Source organism: Simochromis diagramma, unplaced genomic scaffold (assembly GCF_900408965.1).
Source record: "Simochromis diagramma unplaced genomic scaffold, fSimDia1.1 OVJJ01000321.1, whole genome shotgun sequence".
NCBI classification, from domain to species: domain Eukaryota; kingdom Metazoa; phylum Chordata; class Actinopteri; order Cichliformes; family Cichlidae; genus Simochromis; species Simochromis diagramma.
The window spans coordinates 12,003,301-12,025,782 of NW_024386772.1; the positions used below are offsets into that span (position 1 = coordinate 12,003,301).

Genomic DNA, 22,482 nt, shown 5'->3' on the forward strand with positions numbered 1-22,482 from the left:
CCTGTCTTTTACTGTTAAAAACCCAAAAATATACATGCAGCAACATTTCGTTGACAACAGAAGGTTAACTGCAACTTTGGAAATGTTTAATTTTAAATGTTGACATTTAGTACCACTAACTTGTCATTGCAGTGCTTGAGCTAAGGCATTTCAGCTTGCAATTTTGGGTGCAAGCAAAAAATCACACTGTAATACCTCAGCAGACTGAACAAGGATGAAATACTTTATTCAAGAAAACTCATAAACATTAATACATTTCTTTTAAAGCTTAAAAATTTAGAGCAGGTTTATTCTGGTCAAATGGTTCATAACAGTAGCGTCTCTAGTGCAACACCTATTAAAATGTCCTGTTTTAAAATGCCAGTCCTGCAAGAAGTATGCTTGGTCATCTATCCCAGCTGTTGGCTTTGCTGCTTAGTCTGCTTCACAATCTGACAAGTCCAGAGAGAGGAAGACATCGGCTTTGCACCGAAATGAAGCCTTGATGTCCTGGATGCGTTCACAGCTCTGCAGGTTTGGTGTAATGTCTTTTATACAAACAGGCTGTTTGGAGAGAGGAAAAAGACAAATGGTACTGCATGAGAGAGCATCCGAAATCAATAACCTTATATATTCTGGAAACCTGAGTAAGTTGACATAAGATCTTTATTTTTTATTTTTAAGGAAGTACCATTGAGGTATTTTGCACGTAACATTTACACAAAATTTAAAGTGGAAAAAAGTGCTTAAAAGTTGTTGCTCTAAAAATAAACATTTGGAAAATTGTAGATTACAGACTAGCACAGTTAAGCTTTAAATTTTTATATTTTGCTATAAAATGAGATTTTTTTTTTTAAACTATTAACTTTATTATTTGTGCTTAAAAAAAGTACAAATAAGAGTCTAACGGTGCTGAATGGACAGCTCCTTCCTTACTGAAGTGACGGTAACAGATTATCATAAAAACAATACTTTTAATTTTTTTCCACTAGATTTTATTTATGTTTGTCTGTAAGCGTGCTATCCTTAGTCGAAAAGAAAATTAGATTTTTAAAATTCTTTTTAAAAAGCGACCACTCACCATCGTCTTCAAGATGGAACTGGACGCCGGGATCTCAGAGAACACGTTGTTTGTTGCGGACTCGTCAGTGTCTGCATGGTGCGGCTCCTCTCTCCTCACGTAAGCTGATCTCCGAATACCGGACAGCAAACCGGACGCCCTGCCTACGGAGTAGTAGGTTGGGCCGGCCACCTGCTTGTACCATGCCTCCGTTGGACTGCAAGCGACCAGCACTGAGATGACTACAATGGGGAGCGCGAGTTTAGGAGACCTCTTCATGACGAGCACTGACGCTTGAATGTTCGCACCTCTACTCTAGAGCAACAAGTCCTATTGGAAGTGACCGCTCACTGCTTGTATCCTCGTTTTCCGAGTCTACTTATAGCGACCCGTGATTATGCAGCTAGTTTTCGTCACGGAAAGCTGCGCGATCATTGATATACTATAGGCTAGATTGCGCTTTTGGATGGGGTGTGTTTGATGCGTGTATTTCCAGGGTGACGCAAATTCTCGGTTTATTTCTGTAGGTTTTAATCCAAGGGATTTAACAAAATATGGTAAATTACAGGAATTTTTAAAAACATTGTCCCTCCACTTACACAGGCTGCAAAATAACTGGGCAGTTGACCATGGTAATGTCCAAATGTATGGCCTTTTATTTCAACATTAGTTAATTCCGTAGGTGTTTATATGTCAGTATGGAAATCCCTCTCATTGTGTTATTGCGATGGAAAGTAGTCATAGAAACTGGTGCTGTGCAGAACAAAATACAAAGCCTTTGGTCTGTTATAAATACAGAGTTAAATGTGCTGCCTGTTGTGTATCTTTGCATATAAACAATTCATGGGGCCAGTCTGAGAACTCACCAACTCATCATGGCTAGTGCGATCTTAAAGACCTTTGGTTGCATTTTCTCAAATGGTCACATTTCAGTTTTTGCAAATATTTAATAGTTTTACCAGATCCAGACTGACTACTGTTGTTTCTTAACTGAAGCCCCTGTATAACAAGTCACCTATGATAAAGGCTGAAGCTGAATTATGTCATCATAGAAACTCAAAATAAACAACAGACTTATTAAAAAGACATCAGATAAAAAGAAAGATGATCAATTTGGATTTTCTTAGACATGAGGAATGCCTAAAATCTCCACTCAAGACAGGCCTGCTGAAATCTAAATACAGATGATTCACCTACAGTGAACAACAGGTGACAAATCAGTCTTTGCTGGAAAACATCTAGAAAAAGAAAAGTCTGCTCAGGTTTGAAACATCATTCTTTGAGTGGATGAAACCAAGATCATCTTAAGGAAAGGATGGGCTTATCATTCAAAACATATCACATCATCTGTTAAACATGGTGGATGTGACTTGATGACACAGTTTGAACTGATCGATCAGTATTCTGCTAATTATCATTACAATTTATATATATATATATATATATTTTTTTTTTATATAAGCTGTGCATTATGTGGGTAGAATTTATATACTTTATATGACCTTTAAATATATAACTATCCATGTATTTGACAATAAGGAAGATGATTATCATGAGAATGATAGGGGCGATTGTGGCTCAAGAGCTGGAAGTCACGTAATCGGAAGATTGCCGGTTCGAGCCCCGGCTTGGACAGTCTCGGTCGTTGTGTCCTTGGGCAAGACACTTCACCTGTTGCCTACTGGTGGTGGTCAGAGGGCCCGGTGGCGCCAGTATCCGGCTGTGGCTACAATGTAGCTTGCCATCACCAGTGTGTGAATGGGTGGATGACTGGTTGTGTAAAGTCCTTAGGGACTAGAAAAGCGCTATACAAATACAGACCATTTACCATGAGAATAGGATGCCAATTATAACATATACAGGGTGTTCCCTGCCTCTTGCCTTATAGTAGCTGGGATAGGCGCCAGTTCCCCCGTGACCCTGAACTGGATAAGAAGAGAATAGATGGATGGATAATGATTAAATAATGGTTATTATTGTTGTTAATAAATCATTTGAACATATTTTTCATTCCATTTTCTCTCTGTTTTTCTCAAGCTGGTTACTAACAAAAGTGACATACGTATTATTTCTTGTCAAGCGTTATGTGTTACATATACTCACCTTCCCCATTATCCCCCTGTGCTAATGTCTGAAACAACGTGTTTTTATTACTGCAATATTAAAGGTAAAACATTAAAAATGTGTGTAATGATCATTTGAAAGAAGATAAATGCAAAAGTGGCTTTATGCTAGGCTACAGATGGTAAAGATCCACAACGCAGCTGCAAAACAACCCAAAAACATCTGAAGACAAATAGATTGCTCTTAAGTGGCTGAGTCAATAACCTGATCACAAGCATGTTATTCATTTACTGAAGACAGAACAGAAGGCAGAAAGACTCACAAAGGAGCAACAAGTGAATGCAACTGCAGCAAAGGCCTGGCAGAGCATCTGAAGAGAGGAAACACAGTAGACAGCCTGAGTAATTCTAGTAAAGCTCTTATGAAGTTCCTATGATCCTGAAATGCAGAAAAAGCTGGTTATCTAATCATGTCAGCCTCTCAGTTCACAGCTAATGCAACTGTAAGATTTTAGTCTTACACCACCCCTTCACCTCCACGCTTTATTTTTCATAATCACTCAATCCAAAAAGGCAAATAAATGAAACACATAAACCAAAACAGTGTCTTATGGACAACGACACAATGTGCACATTGTTAAACAAAAAATGATTAAAAAACGCAGCTCCCGATTGCTACCTCTGCTCCAACTCTGCTTTCACCACAACAAAGCAGCATCAGACTGTCACGCACATGCACAGGGGATGGGGTTTCTCGGTACTGCTCTCAGTTAAACGGCAAGAGATAACGTGTTTCTTGAAACTGCGGCTTAGATGACCTGATTTTAAGTCTTTTTTTTTCTTTACAGGAAGCTGTGTGTACAGTATCTAGAGTACAAAATCAGTAAAGAAGAAAAAAAAAGAGGAGATGTTCATTTTGAGAACAAAACATCAAATGCAAACTTGCAAATGTCTCTTCTTGTGAGCATTTTAACATCAGGAAGGAGTTTCAAGTATGTATGAAGAACACAGACACCTGACATGGATGTTAATGTTGCTGTTTCTGACAGGTAAATGCAGCACTTGTATCTTCTTTAATGTTTTACAAGAATGCTAAAAGATTACAGCTATCGAGTGAATCTGTCTCTTTTAGGTGTTCTCTGCAATATGTGGAAAGTGAAGCATCAGCAGCGTCTTATTTGTGCAGTCAAAGGCTCCTCAGTCATTTTTCTTTGTTCATTTCAAAATCCTGACAACCAAACAGTGAGGAGGGTCCTGTGGGGTCACCTACAGCCTGCTACTTTAAAGGCTCGCTTAATTTCTAGCAGTTTACGAACTCTTTTCACAAGATTCCAGTACATCGGAAACACGTATCACAATTGCTCTTTGAAAATACACCAGGTGGAGTGTAGTGATGTAGGGAGATACTTTGTCAGATTTAACACCATGTCTAATAGACCTCATGAAGAAAATGCCCCAGTACTGAAGGTTGTTGGTAAGTTTTTGTTGCTGCTGTTGTTGTTCTTTAAATAAATAAAAGCTTTTAACAGTTAAGATTAAAGTGTCGCTTTGCTTTTTCAGATTTGACTATTTTTATGTCAAAACCTTCTGTAAAGGAAGCAATAAGGGAAGGCGACTCTGTAAATCTCACCTGCATGAACAGTTGTGATGGTGGTAAGATTTCATCTGCGTACACCTGGTTTAAGAATGGAGAGCCCCTACACGAAGGAGCGGCTCTTTATTTAAGAAACGTGTCCCCCACAAGCTCTGGAAACTACACTTGTTCTCTAAAAACACACTTAGGATCAACTTCAAGAGTCCTGGGTATAGATGTTGAATGTGAGTACAAGACACAAGATCAGTACTTTAAGGTAAAAAGAAATAATTAATGATGCTGAAATAGTAATGAGCAATGATCTCCTACATTCTGCCTTTTAGCATCTTAAATCTCTGAACTGTTTATAGCATTGAGTAACCTGATAATGGGAAATGTCTAAGAATTATTAGTGAGAAGTAAATCAGTGAATTACACTATTTATACTGTTATATAGTCATTGAGCTATTACGTCACAGAAATGCACGGGGGCTTTTAATGACTGTCTAATTGGTATGATATTTCTGCTCAAGCTTCTGGGACTTATTTTAAGAATAACACATACACAAACTAGCTTTAATGTGCACACTAAAATACATTAATTCTGATGCAAATATTCTCATGCAATATTTATTTAGTCTTAATTAAAACTTCAGTCTTTTCTTATTATAAGCTAAACTGCTATTGTTACCTACACATAACAGATCTAAGCTGGATGTGAACCCCGGTCTCTAGCGTGAGAGCCGTGGGCTTTATATGCTGCCATCAGTTCTAGTCACCTACTGCTGACTCATAGGGAGTTGAGTAATGTGCAATTACGTCCAAGGATAATTTCTGGATAATTACACAGTTTTTGTGACTTTGTCACTGCACACCAGCACAGTGGGTTTTAAATTAAACAGGTAAGATGTGATCAAAGTCCAGATATTCAGCTTTAAATTAAGGATCTGGAGGTTAGTGTACTCCTAGTGCTTGGATAATTGGGAAGGTTGCTTCTTATGCGGTCCTTTGCATATTTCTAAATTTTCACACTGATAACTGACAACGATAACGCCCAAATAATAAAATTAATTTTCAGATGGCCCTAGGAACACCACAGTGCTTGTCCAACCACCTTTGGGGGCAGACCCTGGCAGCGACTTTACCCTGATTTGCAGCAGTCATGCAAACCCCCCGTGGAGAATTATACGTGGTTCAGAATAGCTGCAGGTGATTCTGTAAATGTTGGACATCAGCCAGTGTTCCACCCTAGGGACAGTGACCAGTATTTATGCAGTGTCACCAACAAACACGGAAGTCAAAACTCTTCTGTTGTCACTTTAAACATTAAAAGTAAGTAGGTTTGAGTGGCTGGTGCTATTGGATGCTTTCTGACTCGTATCAATAACCATTAAAAGTTTGCTTGGCTCTGGCGTTACTGAATTAAAACAGTGAATTTGTTTTACAGAAAACTGGCCAATGTTTTGGGGATACGTACTTGTCATTGTAACAGTTGCTGTAGTTCTGATTGTGACCACTTTTATTGCTGTTAGAAGGTGAGTGTTACCTAATTTTGAAATGTCGCTAATTTTGTAACACATCGCCTAAATTCTGTTTATCTTTCAGACTTAACAAAAAGCAAATGAGGTCACCGGTGGAAAGTGGTGAGAAAGAATCGCAGGTGCTACTATTACTGCTGGACAATCATTAATTAATAACAGAAGTTCAAATTTAGAGTTCAGTAGAAAAAAATGAAGATTGTTGTTAATTGTGCGTTGCTTCTTTGTGACTTTATCTAGAACACAGGTCGTGTCAGCAGGCTCTCAATGTGTGATGATAACCAACCACAACATCAGGATCAGAGTGAAGGAGAAACCACTGAAATCGTCTACGCGGCTGTTTACTTCCACAACAAAAGAAAGCCAAACGCGTGAGATATTTCAACAATATAAGATAAAAATATATTATTTATTGTACTGGAGGAACATGCTGATAGAATGTATTACGTGCAGGGAGCAGCAGAAGAACACCCAAAGTGAAGATGTCATTTACAGCACAGTGTGCAGGTAAGACTCAGACAGTATACCACTACTACTACTAATAATAATGATAGTAATAATAATAATAATATGAGAAATTGTGTATCTGTCAGGAGCTATGGACACTTCATTCTGTTACATGCTGTTATTTCTGTATCATTACTTAGACCAGTTTGTGCAGCTTTGAACCACCCACAGAACCGACAGGAGGCAGCTGGCCCAATATATGCCTCGCCTAAAAGAAAGCAGCCTCCATATACTGAAGAGGGAGCCTGTTTGTTAAAGGGGTCAAAGTTCTAGTGACTTCACACTGGGTGAACTTGTGAGGAGAGGAACAGTGACCTGCCCACTCTCCCATACTGCCCATTCATGTCCCAAGATTTGATGTTGGGGTTCGAGATCTTCTGCTTGATTCCAGCTCCAGGTTGAATTCTTTGTCATTCTATATTATTTATTATTTTAGTATGTTGTGAGTACTGTATTTTATTTATGCATTCCCCCCATTTTTCACTATTGTTAATGCTCTGCATTCTCTTGTGTTAGCATTAACTTCGGTGTTTGTCTTGTTTGTTCTCTTTTCTGTTTTACTGGTTTTACTGCTTCCTATCTGTCCTCACCTGATTTCCTGTTGTGTAATCCCTAATCAGCCCTTGGTGTGTATGTATATTCCTTTGCTGTGTTGTGTCGGTCTTGTTCAGTTACGTTCCTGATGGTACGCTGTACTGTTCTAGTCTCCTTTGTGCCTTTTGGATGTTGCTATTTGGAGTTTGTATTGGATTTATTTCCTCCATTAAAGCTCACTTTCTGTTGAACATTATGTCTCCTGCGATTGGGTCTTCAATTACTCAAACGACACAATTTTAGATCTGAGGTAGCAGGTCACAGGGGGAATTTAGAAAGTAAGAGAAGGAGATGATCCAGTGGATAATAGTAATCAGAGGCAGTACTATACTGTCAATATTCCATTAGTATGTGATGTATAATGCAAAGAAAAAGAAAACAGACAAATGAAGTAGGAAAGAAAAGTAAAGAGCAGTGTGTGAATGCTTTTTTAAAAGAACTACAAATTGTTCTTGTCTATGATTCGACTTAAAGAGACAACAGTGACAAATTCTCAGAAGTTCTTAAACTTCAAGAACTCAGCCACTCACCTCGCTATCAATTATAGAAATTCTCTGCAGTTCAGATCGGTTTGTCACTGTGGACATGATCAGTCAGTGCGTTCATCTATCAGTGGACTGACCTCCTTACCCAGGGTAGGAGGCAGGGTCAGAAATAAGTAACCTAATGTGACCCATGTGGCCTATGGATTGTGGTAGGAAGTCAGAAAGACCCACACAGACACAGAGAGAACATAGAAACTCCACACAGAAAAGCCTCAGTGTGGATTTAAAACACGGATCTGTGCACCATGCCACTGCTTGCCTTTACAAGTCATGCATTATAAGATAATGTGAATAAAACACTGTAATGGCACATTGCATGCATCAACATCAAACCTAGCAATAATGGCTGTGCACGTGAGTCGTTTCCCATTTTTCCCACAGAGGGGTTCATATTATAAATTTGCTGTGAAATCTGTTCATTGTTGTGTGATATGAGTGTTAGCTGTTAATCAGTGGTGGGCAGTAAAACGTCTGGTGACATGCATGAGATTCAAGAGAATGAATCGTTATGTTCCAGCAACATTTGGTTAGAAAAGAAGAGCAGAGAAAAAAAAACAAACATACCACAGCGCCTCTGATGCTGCTACATGGTTTCATATGCTCTCTTTTAAACCTTAGATGTTGACTGCATCTGTGGTTTGCATGACCAGATGGCACCTACCATGTAGAAAGTAGCACATAGCAGCGAAAGAAGATAAAGGACAAAGTCACTTTTTCTCTGTCCGTTCGTGATAACTTTAAGTGATTCTAAACTTTATGCTTGTGTAACTTAAAAAAGCTCCAACATGTGCACTGAACACATCACCCTAAAATTGACACTAACACTGTTCTTTGGAGGTAAGTGCGACATTTATTTCTTATTTTAAGGGAATTTCGAAATGTTTAAGCAATAGAAAATTAAGATTAATGCTTCTGTTCCAGGTGTTCTCTGCAGTAAGTGGAAGGTAGACTATCAACAGCCTCATATGTGTGTAGTGAAAGGATCATCTGTTGTCATTCTTTGTTCATTTTCCTATCCTGACAAACACATAGTACAGGAGGTCATGTGGGGACACAAAAATATTTTTGCAGGTCCGTTCATTTATCACAGTGGCTCAAATAATAGCTCTTCGCGATTTCAGTATGTTGGTAACAAACGGAATAACTGTTCACTGCAAATACACCAAGTGGAGCACAGTGATGAAGGAAAATATGCCTTTAGATTTATAACCAACTCCACAAATGGCCAATGGACTGGAAAAAGTGGGTCAACACTAAAAATTGTTGGTAAGATTTAATTTTGGTTTTCTTTTTAAAGAATTTCGACTCCCCTTTGCTGTTTAATCTGACAAGGTCGAAACATAAGTTATTCATTTCTCTCATAGATTTTAACATTTCCATGACGAAACTCAAAAGACACGAATCAATCCAGGAAGGCGACTCTGTGAATCTTACTTGCACAGACAGATGTGATGTTGGCAACTTCTCATCTGTCTTCACCTGGTTTAAGAACGGAGAATACCTGCAGGATGGACGAGTGCTGCAATTAAGAAATGTTTCCTTCACAAACTCTGGAAACTACACTTGTTCTCTAAAAACAGGCACAGGAACAACTTCAGGAGTCCTACATGTTGATGTTGAATGTGAGTATTGTATAGTGATGTTTTAAACCTTACATACTGCTTAGGCCAAATTTGACCCATTTTGACATTTGACCTGAGCAACAACACCAGAGATGTGATTCTTTCAGCTTGAAATTGGATGACTTTTGCAAAAATGACCCAAACTATTACAAAGTTGAAAGTTTTTCTACAGTTCAGCCATGACAGTGTTATGAGAACTGTTACTGTTCACATCACATTTGCCCAGGTTCCCAGAGATAGGTGCCTGCTGGCTTTTGAATTGTAATGGACTCGTTAAACAGTGAAATAGCAAAACAGCATAGGAGTGATCAAATAGGATGTGCATGATAAGATAATTCAGAGGGTCATAGATGTGCGGCAGATAAAATCTTTGAAATTTACAGAATAAAATGCTTTATAAATGTAAGGTTAAAGCATGAATTGTAGTTAAAAGCATTTTAAATCATTGACTAAATGTTGCAAAATCTAACAGATACACAGTCCCTGCTCTCTAAAACTTCAATTAAGAATGAATGATTCATTTACTAATGCCAAGTGGCTGTTTGTGCATTCAAATACTCTGAAGACATATGAGCAGTATGTAAGAGTTAAGCATGGAAACATTGTTGTTTACTGCAACACATTAAATATTTCCTCACAATTTAGATACCAAAATAATGAATCTGATTTATGTAAGATGATTTCACTAATGACTTTATTTTAGATGGCCCCAGGAACACATCAGTTTCTGTCACACCATCAACAGAGACCCTGATCTGCCACAGCCGTGCAAATCCAGCAGTGGAGAACTATACCTGGTTTAAAATATATAATGATGACATTTCAGCAGCAGGACACCAACGTGAACTACATTTGAAGAAGGATTTTCAGGATGATCACAACTATTTCTGCATGGCTACAAACAAATACGGGAGTCACAACTCCTCTACAGTGCTGTTAAGGGGCAAAGGTAAATAGATTTATGTTCCAAACACTGTGGCTTGTGCAGACACAGCTTTGCAAAGAAGAGTCTGTCCTTGGAAACCCTTCCAAACAAACCGTACTTGTTCAGTCTTTTTTACTTTAACGTGCAACGTCCGTGTTTCCTCAGTGTACTGGTGGACAGGCACCAGAGATCAGATTGCTATCTGTACTTCTATTGCTGCACTCCTCATCGTGGTCACTGTTGTTGCCATCAGAAGGTAAAGTGTATTTATATTTGTTACAGCTCACACATGCAACAATAAAGTGATGGAAATCTCTTCTTTCAGACAGTGCGCAAAAAGGACAGAGTCACAAGAAAATGAAAATGAGGTAAACATGCAGATGGCGCTACAATTAAGCTTACTGGTTGTGTTGTTTTTTTTCTTAATGCAGAGGTTAGCTCATTATGAGGTTGCCTAATAAGTTAGTTTATTGAAGAAACCCATGTATGGTTTACCCAAGTTATTCGCAAGTTATTTTGTGTTGTCTGACTGAGTACAATTCACCAAGCAGGAAACTTATATATGTGTTCTTTGATGTCTTATTAATTATTGTATCTAGAATACGGACTACTGCAACTATCCCGTGGTTGACATGAGCCAGTCACAAGAGGAAGAAGTCATGCACTCAACGATTGTTTTTAAAAGCAAAACAAAAGCATGCGTGTGAGCTATCCCTGCAGCTTCAACATATTATTCAACTTGTGCTGCATTTTTCACTGATCCACTATGTCATCAGCAGGGAGCAAAAGATGGACTCAACTAATGATGATGATTGTACCATTTACAGCACACTGTACAGGTAAAGTTCAACAAGAACAAATTTCATAAATCACAGTTCAGCTCCAGACAATAGTGTAAGGCACAAATTGGACAACATCAATCAATCAATCAATCAATCAATCAATCAATCAATCAATCAATCAAACAAACAAAGTGAACAATGGCAAAAATGACTCTGCTGCCATGCTTCTTGTATGCTGTGTCTGAGTCAGTGGAAACCCCCACCCTGAACACAAGCTTTTGTACTGCTGTCTGTTTAGTGGTTTGTACTTATCGCGGTAATGGACCTGCCCAAAATGAAAGCGATGTACCAAAGTGCAGCTATTTGGCTGAAACACCAATTTTGGGTGTTTAAGTCAGATACTTGAACTCAACTTCAATTTTGTCCAGACTCGAGAAAGCTAAACAGCATTTCCTGTTTCGATCCTTATCCCTTGCCTTTCATTGATGAGCTGCTTGAAAGACTAGGAAAGGCCAGATACATCACAACCTTAGATTTGTGTAAATATTACTGGCAAGTGCATTTAGAATACACAGCCTTTCCGATTCCAGGAATAGGTTTATTTCATTGCATTGTTTTACCCTTTGGTCTACATGGGGCACCCATAACTTTTTAAAGGTTAATGGATATAATCGTTAAGCCTACCTGATGTGGTGATTTACAGTGACTCGTGGGAGGAACACCTACAACATCTAAAGGTTGTGATGGCAAAGATCCAGTGAGCTGGTTTGATCTGAGTGACTTTAACCTAACATTTTGCTTGCACATTGGTCCACAAAGGAGTGTTCAGCACTCATTTTACATAATTTAAGACCCACTATAGGGGAGTTGTGGAAAAACTTAGAGCTTCCTAACAACTCGAGATACTTTTTTTTTAACCCTGATGAGCAGCCACAGTACAGTGTGAAATGCTACTACACATAATTGGGTTATTCTGCCCTCTGTTGAAAATGTAAGAGCATAGCATGAGCTTGGGTTCAGATTTGTGACCAATATGACTCAAAGACATTCAAAATAAATCTCTCTTCAGTAGGTGAGTGGGTGTCCTGTGAGAGCTATGGAGAGGCACAGCCCATAACAGGACTAAAGGACACTCAGTGTAACAATAAACATATGCAGTTTGAGCATGTTGGCCTTTACTGAGAATTTACTGTAACATGATGGTGTAGATCGGTTTCATTTTTCATTGCATATTCCTTTCTTATCAGCTTATAAATGTTACAAACTAAACAGCTGTTTTTTATGACTTTAAATATTTGTTTTCAGCCATCACCCAGTGCCTGCAGGAGCCTGCATGTAGACTTCAAATGTCAGCGGAACAAACCTGCTGTGCTGAGGGCCACTTATTCTGATGTATGAAAGGATCTGCTGCTCCAGTGCTACTTTCATGAGTATTTTGCTGTTAAACAAATAAATAAATCTGTCAAATGTGACAGATTGCAGAATTCCATTCAGTTTGGAATTATACATTTTTATGAAGTTTCCTAAAAGATTTAAAGCCAGCCTTTTTTCCCCCCTCTCCTTTTCTTAACAGTCTCAAACTTTTACACATTATGGGCACATTTCCAGGAGTTTGTAACTGCAGCATGCTTATTTCCTCCTGCTGGTCACAGAGCATGTCTATTGAGCAGTTTGTCCTTGCCTAAAGGCAATAGGAAAGTACAATGTAATGACAAACAAACACCATCACATGGCAACTGACCGCATGTGACCAACCCCATTTTAGCTGTTTTTCCTGTACAATTATTGTGTAATATAATCGGTTTTTGTACATTTCAGATGCTGAAATATAAACTGCAGCAAACAAATGAACTTTATTTTTTAATCACAATCTGTGAAAAAATAAATAAATAATATTTTTAAGATGTTTAATATGTTGCATCCACAGGTTGTGCCATAAGATACTTTTTCATAAACTTCATTTATGCTAAGAAAAAAATAAGGTGAGTTTAAATCACTTTACAGCACATGCATCCATGCACTCAAGTACCCCTAGAAGAGGTCGTTTGTCTCCAGTAGAGTTTAACTTATGCTTTCATTACCTATGAATGAAAACCAGCTTAGTCAGACATACCCTCTAGGAAAAAGAAACCCCGATTTTATTAGTGATTATAGAAGTAAACTTAGCTCACGCCCATTTCTGACAAAACGAAACTTTAGTAGATACGGAAACGAGGGGACAGCAGGTCTTGGACGTGTCTTTGACGGCTGCGTAGTGGGACCAGCAGAGATGATTTGCAGGCTTTCTCCTTTTTGCAACACAGAAGAGAAGGTAGGAAGGCAGCTCAGGTCGGCTGTTATTTATTTATTGTTATGAGCATTGGGTGACTGTCACAATGTCAGAATTTCCGTTGTGACACAGTAGGAATAAACTCATCCTAATAACAGAATTAGCTATCAGACTGCGCTGCCTTGGGCCAGGTCTGAGTCTGGCTCCAGCTGGGTTACGGGGTAATGAAGTTTGGTTGACGTTCGTTCTTTCTAATAGTATCTCCGTTTATTATGGCGAGTGAATCAGAGCTAACTGCCCAAGCTAATGTTAGCTGCGCAGCTCATTAGGCTGGCTGCTTCGGGGAAGCTAGTTAGCAGAGTCTCTACTTAATTTTTAGCTATAGCGCTCTCTGTAGTGTGACTAAGAGCCTTCCCTGCTGCTGCTAAGCGTGTCGTGATTCTGCAGGTTTTATTTTGTCAGTGACTTCGTGGCCATTTAGTTCGCTTTCTCTCTGTTTTGTTGTTGTCAAACGCACTGGCACGCAAGAAGTGACGTAAGACGTGTGCGTTTCTTTACGCAGGGAACATGTGAATGGCCGAACTTCTAAGACAAAGATCTTTTCGCTTCAAGAAGAGTCACTCCTTAAGTTCTTGAAAAAGGTCGTCCCGCCTTTATCTGTGAAAGTATGAAAGCTCATCTCCTAGAATGGAATAGTCACTTGTTATTTGCAGTATTTTCAGCAATATAGAGATACGGTTTAAACACACGCGATGGTGTTTACTGTATTTGTTATATTTTATTAAGAAATGAAGAAATCGTTTGAAGTCTAAATCAAATCGCAAAAGACCTAACCGACCTTGATGCTGATTGTTCATTTCCTTTCCTTGCTTATACTAAATTGATTATATTCCTGCAAACTTACTAATTATTGACATCAGTCTCACAAAAAGGCATTATTGGTTGGGCTCTAAAATCAAACTGGGTTGAACCAGTTATATTTCACAGTGTATTTATTTGTATTTGGGTCAGATGTCTTAAACCTTAATAGCCTTTCTCAGTGGATTGAAAACGCCCAAAGCAATTGTTGGATTAAAGTGTAACCAGAAGTCCAATGAAGACCATGCGTTTGACAAAGAGGGAGAGCGATTGCCAGATGAATTATGCAGAAATGAAAGCGAAGTATCCATCGCTGGATTGAATGACTTGATCCCAGCAGATATAAGCATTACCCAATTTTGACTCTTTATTCGTGACATTAAAAATCAATCGAAATCAAAGAATAATGGCATAATATTAACTTGGGTGGTTCACGAATTTATGTTATTTTGAGTTATTCAGTCATTCACGTAATATCGCCTTTACATTGCCAGCTAATAAGTAATGTGAAGTATTTATTGAAAGTATGAGGAAAAGGAAGGAGGAAAACCACCTTCTCCGCTTCTACTCTTTGTGAAATGTCCTATATCATGTTTGAACTATTTATGGCATATAAAGAATTACTTATTTCCTCATTAGAACTACTTTTGGTCAGTGTTAACTGAATTTTTCTTTTAAGGGCGTGCTATTAAAGTGTGCTGTGAGGGTTCCCAGTTTTTTTTTCCTCTTTGGTTAATGTCAGTTTTTTATTGGATGCTTGTTCGCGGGCCATGAATGTGGGCGTTCAGTTGACTCGCTGACTCTCTTGTAAAATGACTTCCAATTCAGTCTCTCACAGGCCAGCTTCTTGGGTATGACTAATCGAAGTTCAGAGGAGATAAAGACATTGTGACTGGTGTGTTGTTGTGTAGCTGAACACAGTTTCATGTGACATCGGCTGCCAAAATAGAAAGTGAAAGAAAATTTTGAGATGGTCTTGAAGTGAAAATAGTTTCTTTCTTTGCAGTGATCACTGAAGCCTGAAGATGAAGTGCTCACGCTGTGGCCATAACATTATAGAGAAAACAGCCAAATTCTGCAGTGACTGTGGCCTAGAGCTGTCTGTTAAACCTACAAATGCACAAGGTAAGTAGATGAGGTCAGAAATGTGGTTTCATTTTATATAGTTGTTTATAATATTTGAAGAAGTCCAAGTGACAACTTTGTTGTTCCTGTTAATTCGGCATAATGTACTGTATTATTTAAACTGCTCTGTATTTGATTAACAGTGTGGATGCTTTTTTTCACGGCCTGTCAACAAATAAAATTATAGTTTGAACATGCAGCTCTGCAGACATAATGAAATGACACTTTTCTCCAAATAAAGATTAAAAACCTGTATACAAGGAATTTAATCATGTAAAATTATGTGATGATAAGGGCTGTTCATCTGCGCATAACTTATATTGCACATTTTTCTCCTGACATGAGGATTTACATTAGTCATGTTGCACATGTCAAAGCAAAATTAGGTACGGCTTGCATAATGTGGGGGAAAAAAAAGAGATTGTAGATACATCTGTGTTATCAGTTCGTACTAAGCCTTGAGTCGAGGAAAACTAAGACTAAAGGCCATTATTATATCCTAAAAATCAATTCAGCATCCAGTATTTGGAAAATTTAGATTCTTTGCATGTAAAATCTGTGTCTCATTCCTGTTTCTTAATTTTTTTAACTCAAAAAAACCCCACACTTCTAAATTGTGACATAAGGCCTTCTTGGCTGTAGGGCTGCCACAAACGATTATTTTGATAGTCGACTAGTCACCAATTATTTCTGCGATTAGTCGACTAATCAGATTATGCATCCATTGGACGTACAACGTACAGCTTATTGCACTAGCATGCATCTGCTCTTATATAACTATCATTACCTTACAGCTTTAAGTGTTTAAGGTATGTGCTAACTAAAAATAAAGATGATAGTTTATTAAATTTTAATGAAATTTGCAGATTGTTTCGGTGGAGTTTAATAAACTCAGCCGTCTGCTCCTTGCTATCTAAAATATAATAGGACACCGGAGTATATTCTCGAGCATCTCACACTTCTGATAATCAGTTGTCTGCTTGACGTTTATTCAGCTGTGTAAAAACTATAACTTTAATCTCAACCAAACTGATTTACTCAGGAACAAGTAAAAAAACTGAAAAAAGCCAAACAATAACATTTTTAAGTTATCTAAGTGACTTATATATCATGTCACCTGAGTAGCGAAAGACGGCGGTGGGTTTGAAAACGATTTGCCGGGGGGTCCGGTGTTCTCACCGGCTCTAGTGAGCCTTGAACCCCGGCTAGCTATCGAGCTAGTGGGTAACAGACGTCTCCGAAAACGTCGGAGCGCTTTTGAAAATATGTGGTGTCTTGATAAACTGAGCATATATTTGAAGTTTACGCAGCTACATTCTCGCCTGAAAATATCTTAAACGTTTATTTTGTGACCCAGGAAGAATGATAAGAGTAATATTTGGGTAGCGACACTTGTCACTACCCGATCTGTACCGGAAACCCGATCGGTACCACGCATGTGCGAAAGGCCACTACTTCTGGTCGAAGCATTTTACAATAGTTACAGGTCAGAGTATCTGTTAAAATGTTAACAATAATAAGTTCCTCTTAAAATGTTTGCAATAATGAAACATTTCAATATAATGTAGACAAAAATGGGAAAAAAAGATAGTTACAGATCAGGACTCCTCGATCCTTACAATACAGATCATTCGCTCGGTCAGCAGGTGGCGGTATCCTCGTACACTGGGAGTAAACTGCCATTAAACGAAACAGAAGAAGAAGAAAACATCTGCACATGCGCGGTACGGATCGAGGAGTCCTGATCCGTAACTATCTTTTTATTTTTCGTTTTTGTCTACATTATATTGAAATGTTTCATTATTGGAAACATTTTAAGAGATACTTATTATTCTTAACATCTTAACAGATACTCTGACCCGTAACTATCGTAAAACACTTCGACCGGAAGTAGACACCTTTCGCGCATGCGGGGTAACCCGATCAGTACCCCGCATGCGCAAATCTTACGTCACTTCCTCTCTTTGCCAGCATCGCGACATTCAATATATTTGAATGACACGGTTAGCGCCCAGTTAGCTCCTAGCATTTCTCAACAGTTCTGCCTCCTTTTAGACCACCGGGACATTTAAACAATGGATACCTCCGTATACAAACAAATTCCTGCTTTCCTCCTCAACAGAGAGTGTTCCGCGATTGAACAAAAGCTCCGTTAAATAATAAGAATGGCACTTAATTACAAACTTAATAATACTGACTTAGTAATGTGTCACGTTAAGATTCATCAGCCAGATTAAGTGTTTACTGACAATTGACAGTCATAGCGGACATCATCATCAGTATTCCAACAATCCTCTCCTCACAGACAAGCATAAACACACTCGACTATCGCTAAATCAAATTTAACACACATTTGTAATGACGCTAATTCAGTTTATAATAGGGTTCATTTGCTCGGTCAGCAGGTGGCGGTATCCTCGTACACTGGGGAGTAAACTGCCATTAAACAAACAGAAGAAGAAGAAAACATCTGCACATGCGCGGTACGGATCGGGTAGACCCGATTTGTACCGTCCTGGCTTTGCACATGCGCAGTAAGGATCGAGGAGTCCCGATCCGTAACTATCTTTTTTTCCCGTTTTTGTCTACATTATATTGAAATGTTTCATTATTGCAAACATTTTAAGAGGTACTTATTATTGTTAACATTTTAACAGATACTCTGACCTGTAACTTTTTTTTTTTTTTTTTTTTTTGTTATTTTCTTTTTTTATTAGTAATATAAACATACAAACAAAATGCACCATATATTACAGATTCAGAGAATAGACATTTCTTACATATTAGCAACTTTCATACATAGTGAAAATAAAATATAAAGATGGGGTCACATAAATTAACAGATTATTAACTCACTAAATCAAAATCTTCCACAAAGGAAACAAAAAAAGCAGCCTTTTTCTTTTTAACTAAAGTCAAAGATTTAACCAACAGGTTTAAGTCGTTTTTCCAGTAAGTTAGTGTTGGTTTAATCTTAAAAAAGCGACATTTATGTATAAAATACTTGCACAAGATTAATAACACATTAACACCATAATTAGCTTTCTTTTCTTTCAAAAACACTCCAAACATTTTCATATTTAAGGTAAATGGGGTCATTTGAATCCCACTGGAATAAAGCCAGGTATGAAAATCCAACCAAAATATTTGTATAAAATTGCACAAAAAGAATAGATGGTCCAAATCCTCCTCTTCTGTTTCACAAAATACACAATTACCCGTTTCTATTTTGAATCTATCACTAAGGAGTCTATTTGTCGGGTAAATTTTATTCAAAATTTTAAATTGGACTTCTTTCCCTTTAGGAGGGATAGGGAAGGTGATATAATCAGTTCTTATTTTTTCAATTTCTTCCCTTTGGAAATCTTTTAATATGTAATTACGTCTAAGTAAATTTGGAGAATAAAGACTCCTTAATGAAGATCTAAGAAACTTATTGTTGCATTTAACATCACAAAATCGAATACCATTTATATATAATTGCCTTAACTTGGGGGAGATGTCAGAATATATTATATCATTTACAACTATGTTTTTAAGTGACAATGGAATGGATTTTATAACCCGATTAAATTTACTTTTAGAACATTGGATATTAAACTTTTGGCAAAAATCTTGATGTCCTAGAACATGTCCTTCCTCATCTATAAAATGGGCAATTGCCCAAACACCTTTTGATAACCAATCTTGAATAAAAATTGATTTTCTGTTCATCAGTATATATCTATTGTTCCAAATTGGGCTATTATGTGGAGTGAAATTATGTTTAAACAACATTTTCCAATAACGAAGGACCTGTTTATGGAATTCAGAGAGTTTAGCAGGTAGCTTAGTAATTTCAAAGTCACACTTTAGGAGAAAGTCGATACCCCCCCAGTGTGTTAAAGACCTCACTTGGTATAAAAAACCAAATGGAGTGTGGATTATTTAGGAAGGATTTTAACCATTTAAGTTTCAAAACACCATTCATTATATCAAAATCAATTGCGTTTCCACCGCCTTCAATGTATAGTTTAACCAAATCATCTTTAGATATATAATGGCACTTATTCCTCCAAATAAAATTAAAATTCAAGCTATTAATTGTTTTAATAACTTTATTCGATATTGATAGAGAGTAAGCTGGATATATAAATCTAGATAAACTATCCATTTTGGTTAATAATATTCTTCCAAAAATTGTGATATCTCTTTGTAACCACTTATTTAGGATTGTCTTACATTTGTCAACATTATCTAAAATATTTACTTTTTCTAAGACTTTGTGATGTTTTGAAATTGTGATGCCCAAATATTTTACCTCCTTCTTCACCTTTATATCGTACAGTAATTGTGAATTACACTCCTTTAATGCCAATAATTCACATTTATTTAAATTTAACTTTAAGCCTGAAGCTTTTGAGAATGTAGTGATTATTTGTTTTACCAGGGGAATCTGATGTTCATTTTTTAAGAAAAGAGTAGTGTCATCCGCAAGTTGACTAATTATTAAAGAATTATCCATAATCTCAATTCCGGCAACGCTGCTGTTTTTAATTAGAATTGCGAGCATCTCCACAACCATTATGAACAACAACTGAGAGCTTCCACACCCTTGCCTAATTCCTCTTTTGATGCTAAATCTTTTACCAGTGCCATAGCCTAATGACACGGAGCTATTTATATCATTATACAGTATATCTATTATCTTCCTAAATTTATCCCCAAATCCAAATCGAGTTAGTGTTTCTAAAATAAAAGGATGTTCTACTGAATCGAAAGCTTTATAAAAGTCCAAGAAAAGAATAAAACTGTCATCACTAATTAGATCATTGTAGTCCAGTAAGTCTAAAACCAATCTGATATTATTATGAATGTTCCTGTCTTTCAAAAACCCTGATTGTGTCTCACTAATTATACTTGAAACCCCTTGTTTGAGCCTTGTTGCAACTGAGCTAGAGAAAATTTTATAATCTGTATTTAATAAAGTTATGGGCCTTAAGTTATCCAATTGTCGTTTATCTTTGTTTGGTTTAGGAATTAATGTAATTAATCCTTGTTTCATGCTAGACATCAATTCTCCCTTTTCAATACTGGCCAGTATAGCTTTGAATAAAATTTCCCGTAAGTCTTCCCAAAAAAATTGGAAGAAATTAACTGTAAGCCCATCTGGACCAGGGGATTTGGGCACCCTTCAAAATTTACACCCTTTTAGGTTCCTCGGGACCCAAAATGGTCCCCATCCAAAAGGTGATATAGCAATGGATTTTATGAATTTTTTTTTCATTTTTTTTCACATCAGATCTTTTAAACAACTTCAGACCTATCCACTGATATAAAGTTTTTCATAAGTTTTTTAATATTTTTTAGGTTTTTATGGCTTTATTGTCATAAAAACCCCTGTTTTTTGGGGGGTAAAAAACCATAATATGCAATATTTTCAAAAAATGAGTTGCAAATGGAACTACTTGGCATGAGGTTATTAGAGCCTTGGATAGGTAAAGAATTCAGAACAGAATTGATTTTGATGCATTTTTATTTTTGGAGCAATAAGAGTTTTTCAAATTTACACCCTTTTACGTTCCTCGGGACCCAAAATGGTCCCCATCCAAAAGGTGATATAGCAATGAATTTTATGAATTTTTTTTTCATTTTTTTTCACATCAGATCTTTTAAACAACTTCAGACCTATCCACTGATATAAAGTTTTTCATAAGTTTTTTAATATTTTTTAGGTTTTTATGGCTTTATTGTCATAAAAACCCCTGTTTTTTGGGGGGTAAAAAACCATAATATGCAATATTTTCAAAAAATGAGTTGCAAATGGAACTACTTGGCATGAGGTTATTAGAGCCTTGGATAGGTAAAGAATTCAGAACAGAATTGATTTTGATGCATTTTTATTTTTGGAGCAATAAGAGTTTTTCAAATTTACACCCTTTTACGTTCCTCGGGACCCAAAATGGTCCCCATCCAAAAGGTGATATAGCAATGAATTTTATGAATTTTTTTTTCATTTTTTTTCACATCAGATCTTTTAAACAACTTCAGACCTATCCACTGATATAAAGTTTTTCATAAGTTTTTTAATATTTTTTAGGTTTTTATGGCTTTATTGTCATAAAGACCCCTGTTTATTTTCTTTGGGGGGTAAAAAACCATAATATGCAATATTTTCAAAAAATGAGTTGCAAATGGAACTACTTGGCATGAGGTTATTAGAGCCTTGGATAGGTAAAGAATTCAGAACAGAATTGATTTGGATGCATTATTATTTTTGGAGCAATAAGAGTTTTTGCATTATACATCCATTGGTATCCCTCGGGACCCAAAATGGTCCCCATCCAAAAGGTGATATAGCAATGAATTTTATGAATTGTTTTTTCATTTTTTTTCACATCAGATCTTTTAAACAACTTCAGACCTATCCACTGATATAAAGTTTTTCATAATTTTCTTAATATTTTTTAGGTTTTTATGGCTTTATTGTCATAAAGACCTCTGTTTATTTTCTTTGGGGGGTAAAAAACCATAATACGCAATATTTTCAAAAAATGAGTTGCAAATGGAACTACTTGGCATGAGGTTATTAGAGCCTTGGATGGGTAAAGAATTCATAACAGAATTGATTTGGCTGCATTATTATTTTTGGAGCAATAAGAGTTTTTGCATTATACATCCATTGGTATCCCTCGGGACCCAAAAGGGTCCCCATCCAAAAGGTGATATAGCAATATCATATATGAATTAATTTTTCATTTTTTTTTCCACATCAGATCTTTTAAACAACTTCAGACCTATCCACTGATATAAAGTTTTTCATAAGTTTTTAAATATTTTTTAGGTTTTTATGGCTTTATTGTCATAAAGACCCCTGTTTATTTTTTATATTTTTGGGGGGGGGGAACCCATAATATATATTATAAATATATATATAAAATATAAATATATTCTCAATCACATTCACACCACTCTCTTATATCAGTTCCACTACATCGAGACTATTTTATGGTGGTCAGCTGTTTTATTGTCATGTATTTTGCATAATAAGATAACCATGTCC

At 36.9% G+C, this 22,482-nt stretch overlaps 2 protein-coding genes and 1 long non-coding RNA gene across 3 annotated transcripts; 2 read left to right on the top strand and 1 right to left on the bottom strand.

The window, feature by feature from the left end:
- Nucleotides 1-59: 59 nt before the first annotated feature.
- On the bottom strand, nucleotides 60-2,207 carry LOC120744897 (neuropeptide B-like). The gene is made up of 2 exons (XM_040049499.1): nucleotides 1,061-2,207; nucleotides 60-543 (listed from the first exon to the last, which is right to left on the bottom strand). Exons 1-2 carry the CDS (start codon nucleotides 1,316-1,318, stop codon nucleotides 415-417), a joined length of 387 nt encoding a protein of 128 aa, XP_039905433.1. The 5' UTR covers nucleotides 1,319-2,207; the 3' UTR covers nucleotides 60-414.
- A 1,659-nt stretch (nucleotides 2,208-3,866) lies between these two features.
- LOC120744932 lies at nucleotides 3,867-4,775 on the top strand. The gene is made up of 3 exons (XR_005698500.1): nucleotides 3,867-4,151; nucleotides 4,235-4,576; nucleotides 4,663-4,775. It is a non-coding gene; the product is annotated as an uncharacterized LOC120744932 (long non-coding RNA).
- Nucleotides 4,776-5,880: 1,105 nt separating this feature from the next.
- Nucleotides 5,881-15,440, top strand: LOC120744919 (B-cell receptor CD22-like). Its single transcript, XM_040049504.1, has 15 exons — nucleotides 5,881-6,007; nucleotides 6,123-6,210; nucleotides 6,281-6,335; nucleotides 6,454-6,584; nucleotides 6,667-6,720; nucleotides 6,861-8,696; nucleotides 8,781-9,125; nucleotides 9,224-9,481; nucleotides 10,185-10,430; nucleotides 10,572-10,662; nucleotides 10,732-10,774; nucleotides 11,006-11,109; nucleotides 11,186-11,245; nucleotides 12,494-13,499; nucleotides 15,322-15,440. Exons 6-14 carry the CDS (start codon nucleotides 8,645-8,647, stop codon nucleotides 12,525-12,527), a joined length of 1,233 nt encoding a protein of 410 aa, XP_039905438.1. The 5' UTR covers nucleotides 5,881-6,007; nucleotides 6,123-6,210; nucleotides 6,281-6,335; nucleotides 6,454-6,584; nucleotides 6,667-6,720; nucleotides 6,861-8,644; the 3' UTR covers nucleotides 12,528-13,499; nucleotides 15,322-15,440.
- Nucleotides 15,441-22,482: the final 7,042 nt, after the last annotated feature.

What these genes read in the sequence shown, in the direction of transcription:
- LOC120744897 (XM_040049499.1), bottom strand. Translation starts at nt 1,318, where the DNA reads ATGAAGAGGTCTCCTAAACTCGCGCTCCCCATTGTAGTCATCTCAGTG. An exon ending in GTTCCATCTTGAAGACGATG is followed by an intron (nt 544 to 1,060) that starts GTGAGTGGTCGC and finishes CTCTCCAAACAG; the next exon opens with CCTGTTTGTATAAAAGACAT.
- LOC120744919 (XM_040049504.1), top strand. Translation starts at nt 8,645, where the DNA reads ATGTGCACTGAACACATCACCCTAAAATTGACACTAACACTGTTCTTT. An exon ending in ACTGTTGTTGCCATCAGAAG is followed by an intron (nt 10,663 to 10,731) that starts GTAAAGTGTATT and finishes CTCTTCTTTCAG; the next exon opens with ACAGTGCGCAAAAAGGACAG. An exon ending in AGCAAAACAAAAGCATGCGT is followed by an intron (nt 11,110 to 11,185) that starts GTGAGCTATCCC and finishes TGTCATCAGCAG; the next exon opens with GGAGCAAAAGATGGACTCAA.